At 46.9% G+C, this 25609-nt stretch overlaps 1 protein-coding gene across 1 annotated transcript; it reads left to right on the forward strand.

The window, feature by feature from the left end:
• Nucleotides 1-660: 660 nt before the first annotated feature.
• On the forward strand, nt 661-22476 carry LOC145356601 (E3 ubiquitin-protein ligase TRIM47-like). The gene is made up of 8 exons (XM_080209409.1): nt 661-1533; nt 4401-4496; nt 6483-6716; nt 10710-10878; nt 12365-12403; nt 16252-16305; nt 17583-17864; nt 22151-22476. The coding sequence occupies exons 1-8, from the start codon at nt 955-957 to the stop codon at nt 22474-22476; spliced, it is 1779 nt and encodes a 592-aa protein (XP_080065535.1). The 5' UTR covers nt 661-954.
• Nucleotides 22477-25609: the final 3133 nt, after the last annotated feature.

Below are 25609 nucleotides of genomic sequence, written 5' to 3' on the forward strand. Positions count from 1 at the left end.
ATGTCCAGTTCATACCGGCTGTAATCAATCTTCTGCTAACTTAATTACCGACGTCCCGACTATCTCAGCGACTGTCATCCCCCTGTAGTTAAGAGGTATGCTCAGTTGCAAAAGCAACACATCCTGCTTACCATTTGTCTCCTAATCTGGGCCCCCATACGTTCCTCCCACTGCCCATCTGGTGTTATCCCTACCCAATAGGTGGTTTCTTCACTGTCCTTGACCACAGTTCTGCTAGCATCAGCGAATTTTATACTCTGTGTTTGTGATTAAAACCAATTATTGTTCCCATAATGTGGTTTGACCATGTGTCTGACTATATCCATCTTACCTGACTTTAAGCTATTTTTCTATGGTGTACAGGTATATGTGTTAACAGCATCTTTACCTGCTGTTCACAGCTAATAACCACTGTGCTACCGTTCCTTTATTCATTTTGCTTTCAATTTCCAGCCTTGACACGTAGCCCCAGTAAATTGCCTGGGCTTGTAAAATCTCACCCTGTGTGCTTCCCATCCCCACCCCCTTCCCCCTTATTAGGAAAAGGAGGAAGTGTTGGGAATGAAAGCGAAACTTTGCCTGGGAGGTTCCTGGAACTATTTTGGAGAACGCAGGGCAGTGTGGAGTGGAGAGAGAGAGAGAGGGGGAGAGAGAGCTGGCTGTTGGAAGATTTGGCTGTAAATTTTGACCTGGGGTTATCAGCTGTCAATGAATTGGGGAGGAGGAGGGAATCCGATCTCCACGGGAAGCAGGGAAAACAGGAACCAAACCAACAGTAAACAAGAGAGGGGTTCACATAGTGTGGCTGTGTCTATGAATCGACAAATTGTCTCGATAAGAACTTGTTCTACTTGCTGTGCAAGAGCAGACTTGCTGATTTCCCAGGCGAGAATCCTGCCTTGGTTTCCTGTTGGACTTTAACCTGACTTCTTACTGCGTTGGGTCCCCATCGCCATGGCTTCGCCGCTGGGCTCTCAGGATAAGTTTGTCTGTGCCATCTGCCGAGACATCTTCAGCAATCCAGCCACTCTCCCGTGTGGCCACAGCTTCTGCCTGCAGTGTGCGCAGTGTTACTGGGAGCTGAACTCCAGCCCAGACAGATCCAGCTGTCCGCACTGCCTCCAAACCTTCAGCCCCAGGCCCAGCCTGCACAAGAACCTCATCCTGTGTGAAATCCTGGAGGAGCTCAGGTCCAGCGGCAAGCTCTCAGCTGGGGCTGAGGCCGGCCCGGAGGACGTGGCCTGCGATCTCTGCGCCCGCACCAAGCTGAAAGGCAGGAAGTCTTGCTTGGATTGCCTGGTCACCCTCTGCCAGGGCCACCTGGCAGCCCACGAGAAGAGCCCAGCTTTCGGGGACCACACCCTGGTCGACCCAGTCAGCCAGCTGAAAGTCCAGCAACAGTGTGCGGCGCACGGGAAACCTCTGGATCGGTTCTGTAGGACGGACAGAAGGTGTATTTGTGAGCTGTGTGTCGGCGAGCAACATCTTATTCACGAAACTGTAACTGTGCCAGAGGAAGTGGACAAACGACAGGTAAGGGAATCTAGGCCATAAAACATGATGTGGGTATGCCGGCGTTGGACTGGCGTAAACACAGTAAAAAGTCTGACAACACCAGGTTTTAGTCCAACTTATTTATTTGAGAATAGACTCACAAGCTTTCGGGGTTAGTCCCTTCATCAGGTGAATGGAGAGTTCTGGCCTCAGACAGAGCATATAAAGCACAGACAGTTTAGAGATTACTGATTAGAATGATAAACTGTCTGTGCTCAGAGCATATAAAGCACAGACAGTTTAGAGATTACTGATTAGAATGATAAACTGTCTGTGCTCAGAGCATATAAAGCACAGACAGTTTAGAGATTACTGATTAGAATGATAAACTGTCTGTGCTTTATATTCTCTGTCTATCATTCTAATCAGTAATCTCTAAACTGTCTGTGCTTTATATGCTCTGTCTGAGGCCAGAACTCTCCATTCACCTGACGAAGGGACTAACCCCGAAAGCTTGTGAGTCTATTCTCAAATAAATAGGTTGGACTAAAACCTGGTGTTGTCAGACTTTTTTTACCATAAAACATTAGACAGGGGTCGTGGGTGGAGAGGGGGGACTGGTGGTGTTGAGATGGCGGCGCATGGGCCTGTTTCCCCGGCTGATTTTTGTTGTTTATAGGTCTGAGACAGAGACCCAGTTTCAGGGTGGAAGCTATCAATATTGAGAGTTAAAATCCAGATCGTTCCACAGTAATGTTCTTGAATAGTTGTGTGTAGACAGTGAATAGTACATACCCAGAAACCAGTAAACAGGGTACTTGTCTTATCCGAGGGAACGCTGACTGAGTATTTAATACCTTTTTACAGTTTTTTTTACAGCACAGTGGGTTAGCACTGCTGCTTCACAGCTCCAGGGTCCTGGGTTCGCTTCCCGGCTCGGGTCACCGTCTGTGTGGAGTTTGCACATTCTCCTCGTGTCTGCGTGGGTTTCCTCCGGGTGCTCCGGTTTCCTCCCACAGTCCAAAGATGTGCGGGTTAGGTTGATTGGCCATGCTAAGAAATTGCCCCTTAGTGTCCAGGGATGCTTAGGATAGAGGGATTAGTGGGTATAATATGTAGGGGTTTGGGGGTAGGGCCTGGGAGGGATTGTGGTCAGTGCAGACTTGATGGGCCGAATGGCCTCTTTCTGCACTGTAGGGTTCTATGATTCTATGATCTTTGCTCTGAAAGCACATTACCCAATAAATTTGACATTATCGAAACTAATTCTTGCTTTTCAACAAGTAGAACCTGTATCTCCTCATCATTCTCATCGGGTAGAGGGCCTGAGCATCTTCAGCGCAGATGAATGGATAGCATCCCAGTCATCCTCAGCGCTGCCTGCGAGGTGTAGGTCAGCAAGCGTAATTTCTAAGTTTCCACCACACATCCCAAAGCTCTTTGAGATACTTTTAAAGTTTGGTCACTATCGCGATCTAAGAAACACAGTCACCTCACACAAACAGCGATGTGATAATGATTAGGTAATTTGTTTTTGTGAGGTTGACTGAGGGATAAATATTGGCCGAGACACTGTTCTCCAGTGCCAAAGGATCTTATATATATGCCAAAGGGGTTGTATCAGAGATGAGGGGGTTGGACTATGAAGAGAGATTAAATAGACTGGGTCTGCACTCGTTGGAGTTTAGAAGGATGAGGGGGGGATCTTATAGAGATGTATAAGATAATGAAGGGGATGGATAGGGTAGAGGTAGAGAGATTCTTCCCACTTAGAAAGGATAGCAGGACTAGAGGGCACAGCCTCAAGATAAGGGGGGGGACAGTTTCGATCGGAGTTGAGGAGGAACCTCTTCACTCAAAGGGTGGTGACTCTCTGGAATTCTCTGCCCGTTGAAGTGGTGGAGGCTGCCTCGCTAAATATATTTAAGTCACGGGTAGATAGGTTTCTGATAGACAAGGGAATTAAGGGTTATGGGGAGAAAGTGGGAAAGTGGAACTGATCCACTTCAGATCAGCCATGATCTTATTGAATGGCGGGGCAGGCTCAAAGGGCTAGATGGCCTACTCCTGCTCCTATTTCTTATGTTCTTATGTTGCTTGAAAGATCGCACCTTTAACAGTGCAGTTTCAGACTAGAGTGTCAGCTGAGGCTTTTGTGTCAAAGTATCAAAGTGGTTTTTGTTAGACAGAAGAAGGTTAAGAGGTGACCTCATTGAGGCATACAAGATGATTAGATAGGGTGGACAGTGAGAGCCTTTTCCCTCGGATGGTGATGGCTAACATGAGGGGACATAGCTTTAAATTGAGGGGTGGTAATTATAGGACGGATGTCAGAGGTAGGTTCTTTATTCAGAGGGTAGTAAGGGTGTGGAATGCCCTGCCTGCAGCAGTTGTGGACTCGCCAACTTTAAGGGCGTTCAAATGGTCAGTGGATAGGCATATGGATAACATTGGAATAGTTTAGGTTAGAGGGTCATTAGATTGGTTCCACTGGTCGGCACAACATCGAGGGCCGAAGGGCCTGTACTGCACTGGAATGTTCTATCTGGAGTGGAACAAGAACTCACAATCTTCCTGACACTGGGTCAAGGGGGCTGACTCAGGGTTGACACAAATGAAAAGGAGGAATTAGGACCTGTGTCAAAATGTTAGGATTAAGGAGAGACTTTAAAAAGATGGCTTGGGAAGGGAATTCCAGATCCTGGGGCTCAGGAAGCTGCTGGCAAAGGTGGGGCAATAACAATCCAAGATCCTCAAGATGCCAGAATTGGAGAACTGAAAGATCCTGGAGTGTAGTAGAGTTTGAGGATTGTATGGAGGTGGGGGATTTGAAACATTTGGGTGTAATTCAGGCAACCTCACGGTAGGTTATTAATCGCATGTGGGGTTTTTTTTTCCCCTTCTAGAAACTGATTCTCCAGGAGTTATCTCGTCACAAACAACAGCTACAAAACGCATTAGCAGAGACCAATAATCTTCAGCTAAAAGCTGACTCAATTAAGGTAAGCACATTGGTAATTCTGGACTTCATAAAAACACAAATGAGGGGGGAATTTCTGCACTCACAGGGCCACGCATCTGATGGATACCCTACCCCAGAGTGCAGTGGACACTGGAACACTAAACAAATTTAAGGAGATGGATAGATGGGCTTTTAATTAGTAACGGGATGAAGCGTGATGGGGAGTGGGCAGGGAGATGGAGATGAGGCTGAGATGAGAACAGCCCTTGAATGGAAGAGCAGGCTCGAGGGGCTGGATGGCCTGTTTCAGCTCCTAGTTCTTAGGTTCTTCTAAAACAATGAGATTTTCTCCAGATAGACCATAGGAGTAGGACAAGGCCATTCAGTCCCTTGAGGCTGTTCTGCTACTCAGTTAGATGGTTTCATCTGCTTTGGTTCCACATTCTTTAAGAGCATTGGCTAACAAAAATCTATGCATCTGAACTTTTACTTCATCTCAAAATGTTTTGGAGCGTGGAGTTCCCGATTCCCACTTTGTGTGAAGAAATGTTTCCTGACACCATCCTAAATGCCGATCTTGGGTTCATGTCGCACTATCTGTAACCCCCGTGACTTGCCTGGGTTTGTAAAACCTCACTTACTGTCCTGTCTGGAGACAATACACATCTCTTTAACCTGTGCTCAATGCTCCTTCCACTCACATTGTCGGCCACTTTAAGTCTTGAACAGCAGGTTAGGTGTAAAGACTCGCATTCTAATCAGTAATCTGTGGAGTGGCACGGTAGCGCAGTGGTTAGCACCGCTGCTTCACAGCTCCAGGGACCTGGGTTCGATTCCCGGCTTGGGTCACTGTCTGTGTGGAGTTTGCACATTCTCCTTGTGTCTGCGTGGGTTTCCTCTGGGTGCTCTGGTTTCCTCCCACAGTCCAAAGATGTGCGGGTTAGGTTGATTGGCCATGCTAAAATTACCTGTTAGAGTCCAGGGATGTGTAGGTTAGAGGGATTAGCAGGTAACCGTGTAGGGATGCGGGGTTAGGTCGTGGGTAGGATTATGGTCTGTGTAGACTCGATGGGCCGAAGGGCCTCTTTCTGCACTGTACGGTTCTATGATCTAAACCGAGTGTGCTGTTATATGCTCTGTCTGAGGCCAGAACTCTCCATTCACCTGATGAAGGGCAAACTCTGAAAGCTTGTGAGTTTACTATCAAATAAATAGGTTGGACTTTAACCTGGTGTTGTCAGACTTCTTACTGTGTTTACCCCAGTCCAACGCCAGCATCTCCACATCATCATCCTAAATGCCCAGACCAAAACTTGAAGTTTATGCTTATCCTGATCTCCCCCACCAAAGTAAATAGTGTCTCTTTATCTGGCTGACACAGTGCTTAGCACTGCTACATCACAGCTCCAGGGACCCAGGTTCAAATCTTGCCTTGGGTCACTGCGCGGAGCCTGCACCTTCTCCCCGTGTCTGCGTGGGTTTCCTCCGGGTGCTCTGGTTTCCTCCCACAGTCCAAAGATGCGCCGGTTAGGCGGATTGGCCATGCTAAATGCACAGGGTTATAGGGATAGGGTTGCGGGGTTAGGGTGGGGAGGGGGTTAAGACCTGGATGAAATGTTCTGTCGGAGAGTCAGTGCAGACTCAATGGGCTGAATGGCCTCTTTCTGCCCAGTAGGTATTCTACAATTCTATGGAATCTATCAAATCTTCCAAATTATTTTGCACATCGCCAATTTCCATCACTCTATCAGTGTTGGCTGTGTCTTGAGCTGCTGAGTCCCACAACTGGATTTGCTCCCTAAACTCCTTTTTATCTCTCTTTCTCCTGTGTTTGGTGTGAAATTTTATTTGTTAATCCACCGTGGAGTGATTTGTCATGTTTGGCTATGTTAATGATACCTCATAATCACAAGTTGTTGCTGAACCTTTCAGTCAGATGATCTTTAATAGTTAAGGCAGCGTGAATCTAATCAATGCGGCCTGTCCTCATTCGGGAATGTTGCCAATTTTCCTCTGTTGTTAATAGAATTCCGCAGAGGGGGTGAGAACTGAAATCACCGAGAAACTCGCTGCCATGATCCAAGCCGTGGAAGCAGTCCACAGGGAAGCGATTGGGCTGGTTAATAATGACGAGCAGGTGGCACTGCGCCAGGTCGACAGCATCAGGAGCCAACTCCAACAGAGGGGTGCTGAACTCAGCAGGAATGAGAATCAGCTGAGCTCCCTGCTGAAGATCGATCACCAACTCATCTTTCTGCAGGTAAGGACATCATTTCACATTTGTTGCTGGGGCTGGTGTCCCGAGGGAGATGTCCAGTTGTCCAGGGATGCTAAGAGCGGGATGTCCAGTTGTCCAGGGATGCTAAGAGCGGGATGTCCAGTTGTCCAGAGATGCTAAGAGAAGGATGTCCAGTTGTCCAGAGATGCTAAGAGAAGGATGTCCAGTTGTCCAGAGATGCTAAGAGAAGGATGTCCAGTTGTCCAGAGATGCTAAGAGAAGGATGTCCAGTTGTCCAGAGATGCTAAGAGAAGGATGTACAGTTGTCCAGAGATGCTAAGAGAAGGATGTCCAGTTGTCCAGAGATGCTAAGAGAAGGATGTCCAGACATGTCCAGAGATGCTAAGAGAAGGATGTCCAGACATGTCCAGAGATGCTAAGAGAAGGATGTCCAGACATGTCCAGATGTCCAGAGAAAAATGTCCATTTGTTCAGGACATCATGTTCTTCCACTGAGGGCTGAAGGTTGGGAATCTGTTTCATGTTTGCCGGGCGGGATTCTCTGATCTTGTTCACCCCACCCCCCTGCTGCCAGCAAGAACGGAGAATTTTGTATTCCAACCAAAACTCCTTTCACTCCCAGTCACCGGCGAGATCAGAGATTTCCGGCGATCAGCCTTTGCTTTTCCATTTGTTAATTTTCCATAAGTTATTTCCATCAAACAGCTATCTCATTGAGGGCCAGATATTCGTCAAGGAAAAGTGGGATTGGGAAATTTTGTAGGATCAAGGATTCCATCTTGATTTTGGAAGAGCCTTGCTATGATCCTGATAGAGATCAGCATTGTTTTCTTTAGAATGTGGATGCTCATATTTATTTAAAGAATAAAGATACAAGCTTACTACATAAAAATCATGAATGCTAATACATACATTCTATCTTAAATAGTGAAATTACAGATAATAAAAGTACAATGCACTCAGTTACTTTCAATCTAAACTAATTTTTAACTCCAGTTGCCATCTATATATTCAGGTACAGGCTGTGGTTTCTTGGATTTTCCATTTGCTTTTGCAAGGCTGTCCCTTCACATCTCCTCTAACCATCCTACAATGTTATACTCTTATTCAACAATTTTCTTAGGGGTAAGTTTTTCACTCAGAGGGTGGTGAGTGAGTGGAATCGGCTGCCGTCGGTGGTGGTGGAGGCGAACTCGCTGGGGTCTTTTAAAAGACTTCTGGATGAGTATGTGGGATTTAATGGGATTGGGAGTTACAGATAGTTCTATGGCCTGGTAGGTATGGATGTGATCGGCGCAACTTGTGGGCCGAAGGGCCTGGTTGTGCTGTAGTGTTCTATGTTCTATGTTAACACAGACCGCACAGCATCTTCAGCATGTCCACCTTCCTGGTTTAAGCATTCTTTACATTTGATGTTCACTCTCAAGTGAATAGTTGTATCTAAAACTTTGTCTGTCTCTCCTTCTCGCCCACTCTCAGTTTGGCTCTATCAGAAGTTCAATTCTTTGGGAGTTCTTCAGTCAGCAAGAGGGTTAAACTATTTTAACCAAAACACAAAGTTTCACCTTACTTCCATGGCTGTAATTCAAACCTAGAACCCAATCTTATGTTTCAAAAGACATCCTTTGATTACATTTTAACTTTTGCTGAGTATACAGCTGCAGTGACCTGCACCACATTAGGAATCTTGATTTAAGAGAGAGCTTGCCTTTCTCAGATATTTTTTAAAAAAGCTTCCGGTATTTTTACTTCCCTTTCAGTAATAAATTCAAGGTCTGTCTTTTGAGCTCTCGCCTTGTTGGTTTGCACCATGGCCCCATCGTCTTATTGACCCATTTCCGTTTACAAAAATCGGAGGCATCTCCCTTCAGCTTCTCACTTACCTTGTCTGGTCCACTTTACTTTGGGCTGGGATTTCACTCTTTAAATCAGTTGGCAAATACTCGCGCACTGTAATTCTGTCACAGTTTTTCCTGGCCTGAATAAATCCCAACCCATCGCCAATCTGTTATGGGGCTGTCATGATGTTTCTCCTACTGTAGTTCAAACTATCATTTCCCTTAAGTAGCCAGACAAAGTCATAGAGTGATTTAAGATGATTTATTACTGTAGCTAAAAGACCCTGACTAAATCTTGAAGACCAGAGCGCAGAATTCAGAAATATACAAACAATTATAGTTTCAAATTTGATTACAAGTAATTGGCATATACCAATAAAAGCATAGGAGTTATCTCTATCCACTCACAATTATTGATTAAGGTTACATCATGCATGCACAATGGTATAACTTCCAATGAAAAGTTGTGCATGTTATATCATCAAGCAATCCTAGGTCTTTCTCTGACCAAAGGGATATCAACCTCCCTTTCCATTGTTGCTTGTTCTTATGAGCAAACATGAGCTACAGTTGCACATCATTTAATTCAATGGTCCTTGACTCTCATCTGGGTTGAATCAAGACTTGTGGTTTTTGCTTGGCTTTCCCTGTGTGACTGAAATACAGCTTGCAGCTCATATGACTTTTAAACTTGTGCGATTATTTACCATTTCACTCACCTAATTTGCACTCGGTGCATAACCAATAAACCAGAGTCTACACAGTTTGCTATAAGTTCTCATGTAATAGAAAGAAAATAGCCATTCAGAATTGTCCCTTCTCCAGAAACCTGTCAATGAGTAATAAGTAGGGAAATCCCATTGTAAACACCTTTTAGTCTATTTCACACCTCTTAATCTTCTCCAAACAAACACAGAGGCATGGCAAGACCACTTTAAAGATAAAGATCCAGTTATCGCAAGGTATTAAAGCTGTCAGTCAAACAAAGCTAACCCGCTCCCTTTGCAGCTGTGTGAACAGATTCTTGCTGGACTGAGTCGGCTAGTCATTCCTGTATTTATATTTGATGTGAATGAGTCAGTCCCTCAAGTGTTTACTGATAATTCCACTCAATGAGCTCAACTGTTCTCGTGAGAGTGAAATGACTGGGTGGAGCATAAGTATCAGCGCACAGCACTTAACTCGAAACACTTGTTTCTGTCTTGTTAAATCTCTGCAACTCTATAGATTTGAGAAGCTGTCACGAGAATGTTTAATAGAGATGTTTCGTATTTTGTTTCCCACGTACCCTGATCAAATCAAACGGTTTATTCTGGGGTAAGGGTTCCTGGCACCTCCACCTGTCCAGCCTGAAAAGTAAGACCAGTCCCACACTAGATGGATAGGTCAGTGTTCTTGGGGCTATTGAGGATGGGGCAGTGTTACTCAAACTCCAGGAAGAAATAGGGAGAAAGGGCAGTGCAGTCAGTGTTAGTCCTGAAATTGAATTTAAGCTGATGGTGTGATTTACAAAGAACAAAGAACAACACAGCACAGGAAACAGGCCCTTCGGCCCGACAAGCCCACGCCGCCCATTTTGACACTCCGTAGGTGCCTCATTCCAATCCTTCTTCTATCTATGACTTTTGTCTACGCCTCTTGGACTCCACAATAAAGGGGTGTCAATTTAGAGCATTATATGTGCGCCAGATTTAGGGAGGTCTAATTTAGGGACAATTTGTTAACACCAATCAGCCTAAAAGCACGTTTTTGGGCTGTGGGAGGAAACCGGAGCACCCGGAGAAAACCCACGCAGACACGGGGAGAATGTGCAAACTCCCACAGGCACCGGCCCAAATCGGAGATCCGACCCGGTTCCCTCTAACGGCACAGCAAACAGTGATAGTCACCGAGCTGTCGTGTTATCCATTGTGCTTTGTTCACCACAGAGGGTGGTGAATCTCTGGAATTCTCTGCCCATTGAAGTGGTGGAGGCTACCTCGTTGAATATATTTAAGTCACGGGTAGATAGGTTTCTGATAGACAAGGGAATTAAGGGTTATGGGGAGAAAGCGGGAAAGTGGAACTGATCCACTTCAGATCAGCCATGATCTTATTGAATGGCGGGGCAGGCTCGAAGGGCTAGATGGCCTACTCCTGCTCCTATTTCTTACGTTCTTATGTTTATCCCTGATAGGAATCCAGTTGTTTAAAAGCAAGCGTGCAACCTCTGGATTTCCCACAACAGAAGACAGATGTCAAGTCCACAATGGCTCAGATCAACGCAGCTGTCACAGAACTTGCCACATGGGTCGAACAGCGAACGCAGCTGTTCTCCAAGCAAATCCTCAAAAAACGGAACAGCGGTTAGTGATTTCATACACTGTTTCAACCTATTACTGTTTCAGCAATATGGATAAGGCAAGTGACTATTATCTAAAGAGTAGGTGGGACTTTGCACAATGGTTAGCACCGCTGCCTCACAGCACCAGGGACCCTGGTTTTGATTCCCAGCTTTGGTCACCATCTGCGTGGAGTTTGTGCATTCTCCCTGTGTCTGCGTGGGTTTCCTCCGGGTGCTCCAGTTTCCTCCCACTGTCCAAAGATTAGGTGGATTGGCCACAGACCCAAGGCCAGACTTGAACTCGAATCCCTGGCATTGTGAGGCTGAATAATCATAGAATACCGTACAGAAGGAGGCCATTTGGCCTATCAAGTCTGTACCAACCACAATCCCACCCAGGCTCTATCCCCATAACCTCACACGTTTACCCTGCTATTCCCTCTGACACTCGGGTCAGTTTAGCGTGGCGAATCAACCTAACCTGCACATCATTGGACTGTGGGAGGAGACTGGAGCACACGGAGGAAACCCACGCAGACACGGGGAGAATGTACAGGGTCCTGTGCAGACTTTTGATGACCTGAGGCTGGAATTGAACCTTGGTCCCTGGCGCTGCGAGGCAGCAATGCTCATTACTATGTCACCTTTTAAAGAGATAGGTCCAAAGGTGCAATTTATAGAACCCCGACAACACAGGAATTAACTTTTCATTGCCTCAATAAAATCACCACTCTTAATTTGAGAAAAAATCTAAAGGAATTTAAGTCATGAAACTTAAATCCATCTGAAAAGGTTTGGGGACCACATATGAAATGTTAAGGTGGCGTACAGTCCCCGGGCTGCAGGTCGAAGAACTGCGGCTAAATCTGGAACTTCGTTATGCCATTGAAGCCTAGATGCAGAGACCAAAACCTGTGTTGCAAACAGTCCTGATCAACATCTGACCCGAGACTGGATACGGAAAATTTTCACACGTCCTAGGCAGCCAGCTAAAACGGGTGTGTTTTCCCTTGGGAGCAATAGGTTGATAGGTTTCTCTCCCTATTATGTACATATAATATGTATATTATAGGTAATAGAACCTATTGTGTATTATGGACTAGAGGTCACAGCCTCAAGATAAGGGGGGGGTGCAGTTTAGGACAGAGTTGAGGAGGAACTTCTTCACTCAAAGGGTGGTGAATCTCTGGAATTCTCTGCCCGTTGAAGTGGTGGAGGCCACCTCATTAAATATATTTAAGACACGGGTAGATAGGTTTTTGGTAGGCAAGGGAATTAAGGGTTATGGGGAGAAAGCGGGAAAGTGGAACTGATCCACTTCAGATCAGCCATGATCTTATTGAATGGCGGGGCAGGCTCAAAGGGCTAGATGGCCTACTCCTGCTCCTATTTCTTATGTTCTCAGTATTGAAATGATAAATGAAGTAAATGGAACAATGTAACTTGCTGAAGATCACTGTGGAAATTAGCCTTCAATGATTTCACCTCACTATGTTTGCTTTGTGTAGAACATCCAAAGGTGAAGAACAGTGAAGAGTTCATATTTTGTAAGTATTTTTGATTCTACACTAAGTCCAGATGTGATTTGTCAGTTGTTATATGTTCCAAATCAACAGGTTCTTCACTGAAACTCTATTGAAACGGGGCTTTTACTTGCTGGCTTCATTAGGCCAGAGGCACAAGACGGATCCTCCTTGCCAACCTCACACATGCTGTCTTCAGTGTGAGACTGGGTTAAAATTGGCCCTGCTGCTCCCAGTATTGCTAACACATTAAGGCAAACTCTGGGTATGAACAGTGTCCCTCTGCTGCAGACAGCAGCTGCCCCGGAGAGGCTGAAAATATGGTTCTGAGACATCATCAACAGATATTAGGTCAGATACCAAATCTTGAACGAAAGGTAGATTTTGCAGAGTGTCTTAAAGGAGAGAAAGGTATCAAGGCAAAGAGACGGAAGGAAGAAATGGCAATGTTCTCAGCAATGACTGAAGCCATTTAAAGAAGGCACATGATTGGAAGACATGAATGGAGCCAGGTAAGCCAACTGGACAACAGGGCAAGAGGTGTTGGAGGGTGATTGTGTAATCAGGCAAGTCAAAAACTTTCAGACAGGTTGAGAAGTACGAGAAGGGAAAGTTTACCTTTGTCACAATCACATAGGATGCCCTGTGTTACTTTGTTAAGAGCTGCGTCAGCACGGTGAAACAGGCGCTGATACGAGGGATCCAAGCACGGAGTTCTGGGATTTGGGAAAGGACAATGTTTGTACACCTGAGGGTCGAAAGGGAAATTGGAGATGGAGCAGTCGTTGGCAAGAATGGAGTGGTCAAGGGAGGAGAGAGGTGACGATGCAGTTTTGAGGGAGAACCGGACTGTATCAGTTAACAAGGGAGACAGGATGGGAGACTGGGTGATCGCAGTTTAATGACAACTTAATAGAGATTTTGGAAACTAAAGAAAAATATGAATCCTGGTAGGACAAGAAGGCGACCAGGATGAGAAGGTAATTCACCAATACTCCAATACTGACCGATTTCCCCAATAGAACATTATATAGTCATATTAACAGCACAAATTGCAAATCAACTTGTCAGCTTTTGATTTGTGTACTATTTATTGTAACAAATAACTCAATCAGGTTCCTAAAATTTATAAAGCTTCAAGTAAGGTTTATTTATTAGTGTCACAGTAAGCTTACATTAACACTGCAATGAAGTGACTGTGATTGGTATGTGGCCTGAATAACTCAGAAGAGGTGGTTGGCAGCGCCCAATTTGGACTTTAAAGAAGCCATTGGAATAGTTTTATTGCTGGAGATCGCTGTAGAAGGGGTCCCTGAGCTATGGGGGGAGCGGGGGGCAGGCAACAATATCCTCCAGCGAGGGGCGGGGGAGGCACCTCCTGTAATCAGTCCTCAATGAGAGAGCTTGTGTAAACCAAATATTAAAGGGCCCTCACGATATTGGAGCCCTAATATCACCACCAGGTAGCCAAAGAAAGGCCATGACAATGCAAGAGAAAACATATTCCAGAGAGGTGCAGGTGGATCGCTGTAAAGGAACACCTGGACTATCTCAGGGGCAGGGATTCCACACCTGAGCAGGTCTCACAAGTGGCCATGGAGATGGCCACTTTCAGTATCAGTCCTCAGCTTGAAGCTGACTCCACATTGTCCCTCTGGATAGACTCATAGAACCCTACAGTGCAGAAAGAGGCCCTTCAGCCCATCGAGTCTGCACCGAACACAATCCCACCCAGGCCCTACCCCCATATCCCTACATATTATACCCACTAATCCCTCTAACCTACGCATCCCTGGACACTAAGGGGCAATTTCTTAGCACGGCCAATCAACCTAACCCGCACATCTTTGGAAGGAAACCAGAGTATCCGGAGGAAACCCACGCAGACACGAGGAGAATGTGCAAACACCACACAGACAGTGACCCAAGCCGGGAATCGAACCCAGGACCCTGGAGCTGTGAAGCAGCAGTGCTAACCACTGTGCTACCGTGCTTCCCTGTCTGAAGGCACAGTCTGAAGTTTGAAGGCACAGACTCGGAGATGGGAGCTGAGGAAGTGGACGTCCAGACTGAAATGGAGGTTGAGGAGGAACCCGCGTCGCTGACCCTGCGACACTCCCTCCGGAAACACGGGTCCCCCTCTCGGTTTGCACTGTCTGACCCAGCCCCACCTTCAACAGACCTCAGACCAATCACTAAACAACAGGAAGGAACTTCTCACCGTGGGGACACTGAGGGGGAAGTGGACTGAAGTGGGGGGGGGGGGATGTTATGACAGGAAGTGACAATTCCATGGATAGGACCTGGTTTGTAAAAGATAGCTGTGGTCTGGCCTGTGTTATTGTAGAATCCCCACAGTGCAGAAGGAGGCCATTTGGCCCATCGGGCCTGTACCGACAACAGTCCCATCCAGGCCCTATTCCCATAACCTCACACTTGCTAATCCCCCTGACACCAAGTTCAATTTAGCATGGTCAATCAGCCCGACTCGCACACCTTTGGACTGTGGGAGTCCACACAGACATGGGGAGAAAGTGCAAACCCCACGTAGACAGTGACCCAAGGCTGGAATTGAACCCGGGTCCCTGGCAGAGTGAGGCAGCAGTGCTAACCACCATGCTGCCTGGGCTGATTCTCTACACAGAGTTTGTGCATCCCAACAAAAGACTTGATGTACAGTAACATTGATGGGATTATCTTCAACACCTTCGCTTTTCTCTGCTTTGGCTTCTCACTGTAGACAAATCCTGGCGCAGCACTAAAAGAAAATGCCACTAAAGTTAGAAGAGAAATTCCGATTCTGCAAGGGCAGAAAGAACATTTAAAACGGGTGGTCTGGCTCTTCCGACGTGATCCCAAACGGATCCCTGGGATCATTATGGAGCAAGCAGGGCCAGTATCTTACAAGGTTAAAGTCTAGGGTAGAACCTCAAAGAAAGGTTCATTGATAGATCTCCCCATGGGCTTCATGGTGTACAAATCCCCTTATCGAGTGAGTGGAGGCTTGCCCAATGGGATGGGACCAATGGGGGGGTGTTAAAACCTGTTGCTCTAACCCAGACTGTTGTTGGGAGGCCCCGGGGTACAGTCTTACCAGCTGTAAGGCACAGGCACAGCGCTTCCTTTGGCTTCCAATAAAAGGCTTCTGGTGATGGGAAACTGGGCAAGGCTGAATTACTACGGCACGGTAGCACAGTGGGTTAGCACTGCTGCTTCACAGCTCTAGGGACCTGGGTTCGAATCCCAGCTCGGGTCACTGTCTGTGTGGAGTTTGCACATTCTCCTTGTGTCTGTGTGGGTTTTCTCCGGGTGCTCTGGTTTCCTCCCACAGTCCAAAGATGTGCGAGTTGGGTGGATTGGCCGTGCTAAAATTGCCCCTTAGTGTCCTGGGATGTGTAGGTTAGAGGGATTAGTGGGTAAATGGGTAGGGTCAGGGTGGGATTGTGGTCAGTGCAGACTCAATGGGCCGAAGGGCCTCTTTCTGCACTGTAGGGTTCTACGGTTTTTACTAAGTCTGCCCCTGCCCATCACTGAGAGACGAGCAACTTCAAGTTTTGGCTTTCAGGGATAGGTGAACAGCCGGTCAAACGACAATAAGCATCTGGAAGCTTGGCTAAATAATTGGAAATGGGCCTAATTTTGGGTCAGTCCTGGGCAGTTCCGATTCTGGACCCAAAGAGATTTCCCCTCACCACCTCCTGGTCTTTACCCAGGGAGTAACTTCAACCCTCAGAGCAAATTATTCTATTGATATCTCTCCTTATTGATCTATTTAATGTGTTTAATGAGATGTTAAATAAAATAGAAATGTGTGCCTGCAGCTACCTGTAGGATCTCACTGATTTTTGTCTTATTGTGTTTACTTTGTACAGCCACTCAAATCAAGAACATACCCAAGACCGTCTCTAGAACATATTACTTACAGTGTAAGTGTTCCTGACCAGTGCTGTGTTTTGTTCAATGATGGTTTACATTCTGTTCGATTTGCCAAATCCGCAAATAGTTCACAGGAAGTGCTTTGGAGCAACACTTCCACTTCCTGGTTCAACTCAGTCTGAAATGTGGACTGTCGGAACGACTGGAAGAAGCTGTTGTGGAATTAAGTGGCCAAAATGATCCAGATTTTCCTGCTGGCCAAATCGCATGGTCCCTCGAATGGCAAACACAGCAACCGTTCCCTGGTGGTGGGAGGTACAAAACTTCCCCAGTGTACTGGTCCAGAAAACCATCCAGGAATTCCTCCTCGACGATATTGCGGCTAATTTGATTTGCCCAACCTGTACGCAGATTAACATCGCCCACAAGTACAGATCTTCCCTTTTCACGTGCATCTCTAATTTCCTGTTAAATGCCATCTCCAAAATCACCAGCTTAGGGGTCCATAGACAACCCCTACTCATGCTTTTTGCCCCTCGGTATTTCTCAGCTCTACCCACACAGATTCCACACTGTTGGAGTGAATATCCTTCCTCAGTGTGATGTTAATTGTCTCTTTAACCAGCAATGTAATTCCACTGCCTTTACCTTTTTTGTCTATCCTTCCTAAATTCTGAATGCTCTTGGAAGTTCAGTTCCCATCCCTGGTCACCCTGCAACCACGTATCCATAATCCCGGTTATATCATTCCCGTTTACAACTGTTTGTGTAACTAATTCATCCACTTTGCTATGAATGCTCTGAGTGTTAAGTGTTAGGCGACACGGTAGCACAGTGGGTTAGCACTGCTACTTCACAGCTCTAGGGTCCCGGGTTCGATTCCCGGCTCGGGTCGCTGTCTGTGTGGAGTTTGCACATTCTCCTCGTGTCTGTGCGGGTTTCCTCCAGGTGCTCCGGTTTCCTCCCACACCCCAAGGATGTGCTCTTAGGCTGATTGGTGTAACAAATTGTCCCTAAATTAGTCTCCCCTCAATCTGGTTTCCGATGGGGGTACCGTAAGCATAGACATGGGTCAAGGGTGGAGGAGGAAAAACACATTGTTAAGATGGCGGCATGGGCTCATTGGGCCGAAGGGCCTGTTTCCCGTGCTGTGTTGTTCTTTGATTCTTTGATCTGAGTGATACAGTTTTTCTCAAATCCCCTCCTGCCCCTTATCCTAAACCCATGCCCCCTCGCGAGGGGAGCCTAAGAGGAATAGCGACTCCAATCTGTCTTTTCAAACACGTGTTGTAACAAAGGGATTTCCTTTCTTTCATTGTCTTCACAGATGCTGGAAGACTCCGATTCAATTTAAACTCTGCAAACGGCTGTCTTCACTTCTCTAACAGGTATCAGGCAGTGTGGTATTCAACACCAATAAATTACCCTGATCACCCAGACAGATTTGATCAGCAACCACAAATCCTGTGTGACTCTGTCTGGATCGGCAACTTCAGTCGTAGATATTTTGAATTTGAATTGTTCAAAAATCAGAGGAGTGACCATATTTGCCTGGGCATCACACACTCTGATATTGAAAGAAAAGGCATTAGCCTTTCCTCTGCGCTGGGTAGGTATAACCAGTCCTGGTGTTTAGATTTGCACCTAACACCACGCGATACTTTCTTAATCTTTGAGAATGGAGTCGAATCTGACGTACCAAGCGTGAGCTACAACAGGATTGGAATGTTTCTGGACAATCGGAGCTTGTCGTTTTACAGTGTGACAGACACAATGACCCTAATCCACAAATTTACAAATATAAATACACAGACAGCCTATCCTGCTTTTCGAATGGGAGCTGGAACAGCCCTGAGACTCTGTCAACTTTGCTAAAGACTAGTTTCTACAACTGAGAGTCCTGTATTGAATGCCTTTGGATAGAATGTAACTCCGACACCCAGTGGCCATTGATGACTCGTTTAGTTTAAGGAATTTGGACAGTTGCATTCACGACCAGCGCTCACAAGTGCGGCGCTGACGGGGTTTGAATTTGTAAGTGGGCGGCTGGGCGATGCCTGTGCGCCTCTAAGCTGTGGGAGGGGAGAGAGGTACAGTGATCCTCATGGGAATGCAAGATCCCCCCGAGCCACATGCCACCCTGATTTGGAAATAGACAGATAGCTTGTAAATACAATGTATGTTCTGTATCAAGTGTTCACACTAATTCAACATTATAATGAAGCAAGTGTAAGGTGATTGAGATTGGTAGATGCTAATTGTAATCAAATTTGAAACTATAATTGCGTATGTATCTCTGAATTCTGCATTCTGGTTAGTTACAGGCTGTGACCTGCCAGTTTCTGAGCTACGTAACTTGATTAAACAACTGCTTAAGAGAGCTCCGTGTCTTGGTCTGGTTACTTGAAGGATAAAGTTGTGATCAATTAAAAAACTGGACATCAAAGCCCGCAACACTTTTCTATTAAACATCTTCAAAGAGTTGACAATAGTTAGTTTCAATATTGTTAACAATATACTGGCGCAGATTATCCTCTAGATAACTAGCTTAATATAATAACAAACTAGCATTGCCTAAGAACCTGGACAGTCTGTTATGATATGTGCATATGGTTGGCCAGACTGACATTTATCGTCTGTTCCTCCAGGTGGCGGGAGAAAGTGTTGGTCAGCTGTCTTCTCAAACCACTTGAATTGATATACCGACAATGCTCTTAGGGAGACTGTTCATAGATCATCATAGAACCCTACAGAGCAGAAAGAGGCCCTTCGGCCCATCGAGTCTGCACCGAACACAATCCCACCCAGGCCCTACCCTCATATCCCTACATATTATACCCACTAATCCCTGTAACCTACACATCCCTGGACACTAAGGGGCAATTTCTTAGCATGGCCAATCAACCTAACCCGCACATTTGCTGATGACACAAAGATAAGTGGAAAAGCAAATTGTGCGGAGGGTGTGGAAAGTCTGCAGAGGGATCTAGATAGGCTGAGTGAGTGGGCGAGGACCTGGCAAATGGAGTACAATGTTAGCAAGTGTGAGGTTATCCACTTTGGCAGGAATAATAGTAGGAGGGATTACTATTTAAAGGGCGAAAAGCTGCAGCATGCTACGGTGCAGAGGGTCCTGGGGGTCCTTGTGCATGAGTCGCAAAAACCCAGCCTGCAGGTGCAGCAGGCGATCAGGAAGGTGAATGGGATGCTGGCCTTTATAGCGAAGGGGATTGAATATAAAAGCAGGGAGGTCTTGCTGCAGCTGTATAGGGCATTGGTGAGGCCGCAGCTGGAGTACTGTGTGCAGTTTTGGTTGCCGCACTTACGCAAGGATATATTGGCCTTGGACGGAGTGCAGAGGAGGTTCACTAGGCTGATACCGGAGATGAGGGGGTTGGACTACGAAGAGAGACTAAATAGACTGGGTCTGTACTCGTTGGAGTTTAGAAGGATGAGGGGGGATCTTATAGAGACGTATAAGATCACAAAAGGGATGGATAGGGTAGAGGTAGAGAGATTCTTCCTGCTTAGAAAGGGCAGCCTCAAGATAACGGGGGGGTGCAGTTTAGAACGGAGTTGAGGAGGAACTTCTTCACTCAAAGGGTGGTGAATCTCTGGAATTCTCTGCCCATTGAAGTGGTGGAGGCTACCTCGCTGAATATATTTAAGTCATGGGTAGATAGGTTTTTGACAGACAGGGGAATTAAGGGTTAGAGTTTAGAAGAATGAGGGGAGATCTCATTGAGACGTATAAGATGATGAATGGGATGTCATTGGCAAACTTACCGATCCAACCCCCCCAACAAAGTCATCTATATAAATGACGAACAATAGGGGGCCCAACACAGATCGCTGTAGTACGCCACTGATCACTGGCCTCCAATCACTAAAGCAGCCAACTATCGCCACCCTCTGACTCTTCCTGCTAAACCAATTATAAATCCACCCTGTATCCCATGTGTATTAGCCTATTTAATAAGTCTCCTATGTCGGACTGTGTCAAATACTGAAATCCATGTAAGCTACTTCAACCCTCATCCACACAGTAGGCTACATACTCAAAAAATCACCACCATCTACAGGTTCCCCTCCAAGTCACTCATTATCCTGACTTGGAAATATATTGCCGTTCCTTCACTGTCACTGGGCAAAATCCTGGAACTCCCTCGCTAACAGCACTGTGGGCGCACCTATGCAGAGGTTCAAGAAGGCAGCTCACCGCCAGCTTCTCAAGGCAATTAGGGATGGGCAATAAATGCTGGCCTAGACAGTGATGCCCACATCCCAAAAATGAATAAAGGAAAGGTGAGTATCAGCATCTGCCATGCTGCCTGAATGCCCGTATCATTCTGTACCTTCCTGAGATTCACAGGGTGAGGGCTTTTCTTACGAGGAAAGGCCCAGTAGGTTGGGTCTGTACTCATTGGAGTTTAGAAGAATGAGAGGCAACCTTATTGAAACATATAGGATTGTCAGGGGCTTGACAGGGTAGATGTTGAGAAGTTGTTTCTCCTTGTAGGAGAGTCTAGAACTCAGAGGACGTAATCTCAAAGGGGTCACCCATTTGAGACAGAGATGAAGAGGAATTTCTTCTCTCAGAGTGAATCTCTGGAATTCTTTACCGCAGAGAGCTGTCGGGGCTGGGTGGCTAATCTAGACAGATTTTTAATCAGTAAGGGAACCAAGGATTGCGGGGATAAGGCGGGAAAGTGGAGTTGAGGATCAGATCAGATTTGTCATGACCTCATTGAATGACAGAGCAGATTTGATGGGCTGAATGGCCTACTTTGGCTCCATGACCCATCGACATGACCATGGCGTGGCCCATCCACATGATCGTGGCATGACCCATCCGCATGACCATGGCATGACCCATCCTCATGACCATAGTGCGTGGAATCGGCTGCCATGGAGGCAGATTCAATAGGGTATTTTAAGAGACTTCTGGATGAGTTCATCAGACTTAATAGGATTGAGGGTTATAGGTAAGCCTAGTAGGTAGAGATATGATCAGTGCAACTTGTGGGCCGAAGGGTCTGTTTGTGCTGTAGTTTTTCTATGTTCTATGATCCATCTGCATGACCATGGTATGACCCATCCACATGATCATGGTATGACCCATCCACATGATCGTGGCATGACCCATCCACATGATCATGGTATGACCCATCCACATGATCATGGCATGACCCATCCACATGGCCATGGCATGACACATCCACATGACCATGGCTTGACCCATCCACATGATCATGGCATGATGGCATGACACTTCCTTGGCCAAACAGTGCTGCTGTAATCTCGCTGACTCCAGTATGTCCCGTAGGTGGGGGGGGGGGTCTGTGATCAGTGTCTCACACAGTTGGGGGGGGGGGGGGTCTGTGATCAGTGTCTCACACAGTGGGGGGGGGGGTCTGTGATCAGTGTCTCACACGGGGGGGGGGGGTCTGTGATCAGTGTCTCACACAGTGGGGGGGGGTCTGTGATCAGTGTCTCACACAGTGGGGGGGGGTCTGTGATCAGTGTCTCACACAGTGGGGGGGGGGTCTGTGATCAGTGTCTCACACAGTGGGGGGGGGGTCTGTGATCAGTGTCTCACACAGTGGGGGGGGGGGTCTGTGATCAGTGTCTCACACAGTGGGGGGGGGTCTGTGATGAGTCTCACATGCGGAGGGGGGGGGTCTGTGATGAGCCTCACATGCGGAGGGGGGCGGTCTGTGATGAGCCTCACATGCGGAGGGGGGGGGGTCTGTGATGAGCCTCACATGCGGAGGGGGGGGGGTGTCTGTGATGAGTCTCACATGCGGAGGGGGGGGGGTCTGTGATGAGTCTCACATGCGGAGTGGGGGGGGGGTCTTTCTCACACATGTGCTGCGCTCACCTCCTCTGCTGAAGTACGTGCAGCTCGTACGCCTCTGGATCCAACCCTTCCTCGTTCTGCGGCTCTGAGACCGGCCGACTCAGCCAGTTCAGGGTGGTCAGTCTCCGGCCTTGCCCGAAGGGTCCCGGCATCTCGTCCCCTGGATCCCGCGCCCGACACCAACCGAGAGGAACCTTTCCCAGCTATGGGTCACCCACAGCTGACTCCTTCAAAAGAGATGCTGGAGCTCAGAGTCGGAGAGAAGGGACTTGCTTTGCCGTTTGCCAGCGAGGAGACAGAAGCTTGTCGGAAGTTAGCTTCGGGTCGTCGGGTCCAGCTTGCTACACAATCTCTCGGATAGAGGCTGGTGAATGTAGTCACTGGAACGTTGGCGGAGCTGTCACACCTTGTGGGAGGAGTCACAAACATTTCCCACAGGTGTGTTTTAACCCTTCCAGTCCCGCTGCCTGTACTTCCTGGGCAGTGCAGCGTGTAAGGGCCCCCTCTCTTGACAAAATCCATGAATGTTTGCATAAGATGTGGATGTTATTGATGTTTTTCTCTTTTAATCCACAGGTGTTTCAGTCCTCCTTGTTGTCCAACGAGGGACATACACGCGGTGGGTCGTGCGAGGGCTGCTCTTGGATGTTTCGAGAGTAGCCTAGTGCTTCACATTGTTAGTGTACGCTTAAACTGGACAGGCAAGACGACAGCTCAGTGACTATCACTGTTTGCTGTGCAGATACATGGATTTGGGCCGGTGTCTGTGGGAGTTTGCGCATTCTCCCCGTGCTTGCGTGGGTTTTCTCCGGGTGCTCTGGTTTCCTCCCACACCCGAAAAGATGTGCTCTTAGGCTGATTGGTGTAACAAATTGTCCCTAAATTAGTCTCCCCTCAATCTGGTTTCCAATGTGGAGTGCCATAAGCGTAGACAAGGGTCATGGGTGGAAGAGGGGACTCACAATGTTAAAATGGTGGCGCGGGCTCGTTGGGCCGAACGGCCTGTTTCCCGTGCTGTGTTGTTCCTTGTTCTTTGCTCTCAGAGCCTCCTCTTTAATAACCATTCATTCCTGGAAGGTTGGACAAGCGAAAGGTCATTTTGCGACAGATATCGGGCAAGATGTGAAATGGGAGCTATCGGACTGCGCGCTTTTCCTAATATTCATTTCCAATGAAATGAAGATCAGAGAATCAGATATCACTCACTTTATACAGTCGCCCAAAGCCAGAATCGTGGCCACAAAGAAAGAACTTGCATTTCTATAGCACCTTCGCATCTTCAGGATGTTTCAAAGCACTTTATATGTAATAAAATGTTTTCAAAGAGCAGTCACTGTTGTAAGTAACGTGAGCACAGCAAGCAGCAATCCCTCCAAGGCCAATATATCCTTTCAAGATTTACAATTCTAACAGCAGTACACAGAGTGCTCGCAGTCGGCAGTCTACCTTCGGGAGTGCCAGAGGAACTGACACGCCCGCTCAAATACAAGGAAAAGACTCCCTGCTTGGCCCATCAAACTCAAAAGGGACAGCTCTCTATAAGGAGGAGAACCACCCGAAGCAAAAGAGAAAGGAGAAAACTCCTTAATCGTATTCCAATAGACCCATCTCAATGGTTGAAGTCATTGCAGTATCCTGTCCAGGACAGCTGGCAATGAGTGACTCATGAAAGCAACAGAGGAAGGAGAGGCTGTATGCTACAACAGCTGGACTTTACCAGCTCTCTGGAAGGAAGGATTATAATGGGCCAAATGGCCTTCTTCATGCCTGAGTCATCTTGTAATATAATGAGTGGAGTTTTGAAGTTGGGCTTGGACTGATGACACCTGACTCAGGAAATAAAGAAGTCACCACCCTTCAGCCAATAGTCTGGGGCTTTAAGGTGCCAAGATGCAAGTTCAGAACATCCTGGAAAGACAAGGGTGACTTTTAAATAGTGTGCAGCTGAGGGGGCTGGGCAGGGTAGTGGCTGGCAGAGACCGCGGGGTGAGACAATGACTCTGCTTCTAAACTCCTCCCATGTTGGAAAGTGATCTCACAACATGAACAGAAAGTGACTCCGTACAGCTAAAAAGCCTTTTCATTGTCTCTATTTTAATGTCACCCTCTCTCTATTCCGTGTATGGGCCAATGTTGTCTACCTGATACGTTGCAAGAAAGGATGTCCCGAAGCATGGTACACTGGGGAGACCATGCAGACGCTACGACAACGGATGAATGACCATCGCTCGACAATCACCAGGCAAGACTGTTCCCTTCCTGTTGGCGAACACTTCAGCGGTCACGGGCATTCGGCCTCTGATCTTCGGGTAAGCGTTCTCCAAGGCGGCCTTCACGACACACGACAGCGCAGAGTCGCTGAGCAGAGACTGATAGCCAAGTTCCGCACACATGAGGACGGTCTCAACAGGGAACTTGGGTTCATGTCGCACTATCTGTAACCCCCGTGACTTGCCTGGGTTTGCAAAACCTCACCTACTGTACTGTCTGGAGACAATACACATCTCTGTAACCTGTGATCAGTGCTCCTTCCACTCACATTGTCGGCCACTTTAGGACTTGAACAGCAGGTTAGGTGTAAAGATTCGCATTCTAATCAGTAACCTGTAAACTGTCTGTGCTTTATATGCTCTGTCTGAGGCCAGAACTCTCCATTCACCTGACGAAGAGGCTAACCCGAAAGCTTGTGAGTTTACTATCAAATAAATTGGTTGGACTTAAACCTGGTGTTGTCAGACTTTTTACTGTGTTTACCCCAGTCCAACGCCGGCATCTCCACATCATGTCCATCAAACACTCCCAGGACAGGTACATGGCCATTGTTTATTTTATTCCTTCATGATATGTAGCTGTTGATGCCAAGGTCACCTTCTGTTACCCATCGTTAATTGTCTTTGAGAAGGTGATGCTGAGCCATTTTCTTAAACCACTGCAGTTGATGTGGTACAGGTACACCCAAAATCCTGTTAGGAAGGTAAGTGGTTTGGATGGGTGTTCCCATGTACCTGCTGCTCCTGTTGTTCTAGATAGTGGAGGTTGTGTGTTTGGAAGGTGCTCTCGAAGATGCCTTAGTGAGTTGCTGCAGTCCCTTCAGTAGATGTTACACATGGCTGTCACTGTGTGTCCATGGTGGAGGGAGTGAATATTGAAACTGGGCTGCTTTATCCCACATGGTCCTGAGCTTCTTGAATGTTGTTAGAATTGCCCTCATCCGGACAATCCCATCACATTCCTGACTTGTGGCTTATGGAATTCAGGAGGTGAGTTACTTGCTGCAAAACTCCTAACCTCTAACCTACTCTTGTAACCATAGCATTTATGAGCAGTCAGCTATGTTTCTGGTCAATGGTGTCATAATGACTTGCTTTATACAGATAATGACTTTTCGATCTACTGCCTGAATTGAACTTTTTATCTAACCCCGTGCTGTACCTGTCCTGGGAATGTTTGATGGGTGACAGTGTAGAGGGAGCTTTACTCTGTATCTAACCCCG

This window comes from Carcharhinus amblyrhynchos, chromosome 21, assembly GCF_965287045.1.
Source record: "Carcharhinus amblyrhynchos chromosome 21, sCarAmb.v2.hapA, whole genome shotgun sequence".
NCBI lineage: Eukaryota > Metazoa > Chordata > Chondrichthyes > Carcharhiniformes > Carcharhinidae > Carcharhinus > Carcharhinus amblyrhynchos.

Coding starts and splice junctions, on each gene's coding strand:
- LOC145356601 (XM_080209409.1), top strand. CDS start 955: ATGGCTTCGCCGCTGGGCTCTCAGGATAAGTTTGTCTGTGCCATCTGC. Junction 10,879..12,364: donor CCTCAAAAAACGGAACAGCG/GTTAGTGATTTC, acceptor TGCTTTGTGTAG/AACATCCAAAGGTGAAGAAC. Junction 17,865..22,150: donor TAGCCTTTCCTCTGCGCTGG/GTAGGTATAACC, acceptor CCTCTGCTGAAG/TACGTGCAGCTCGTACGCCT.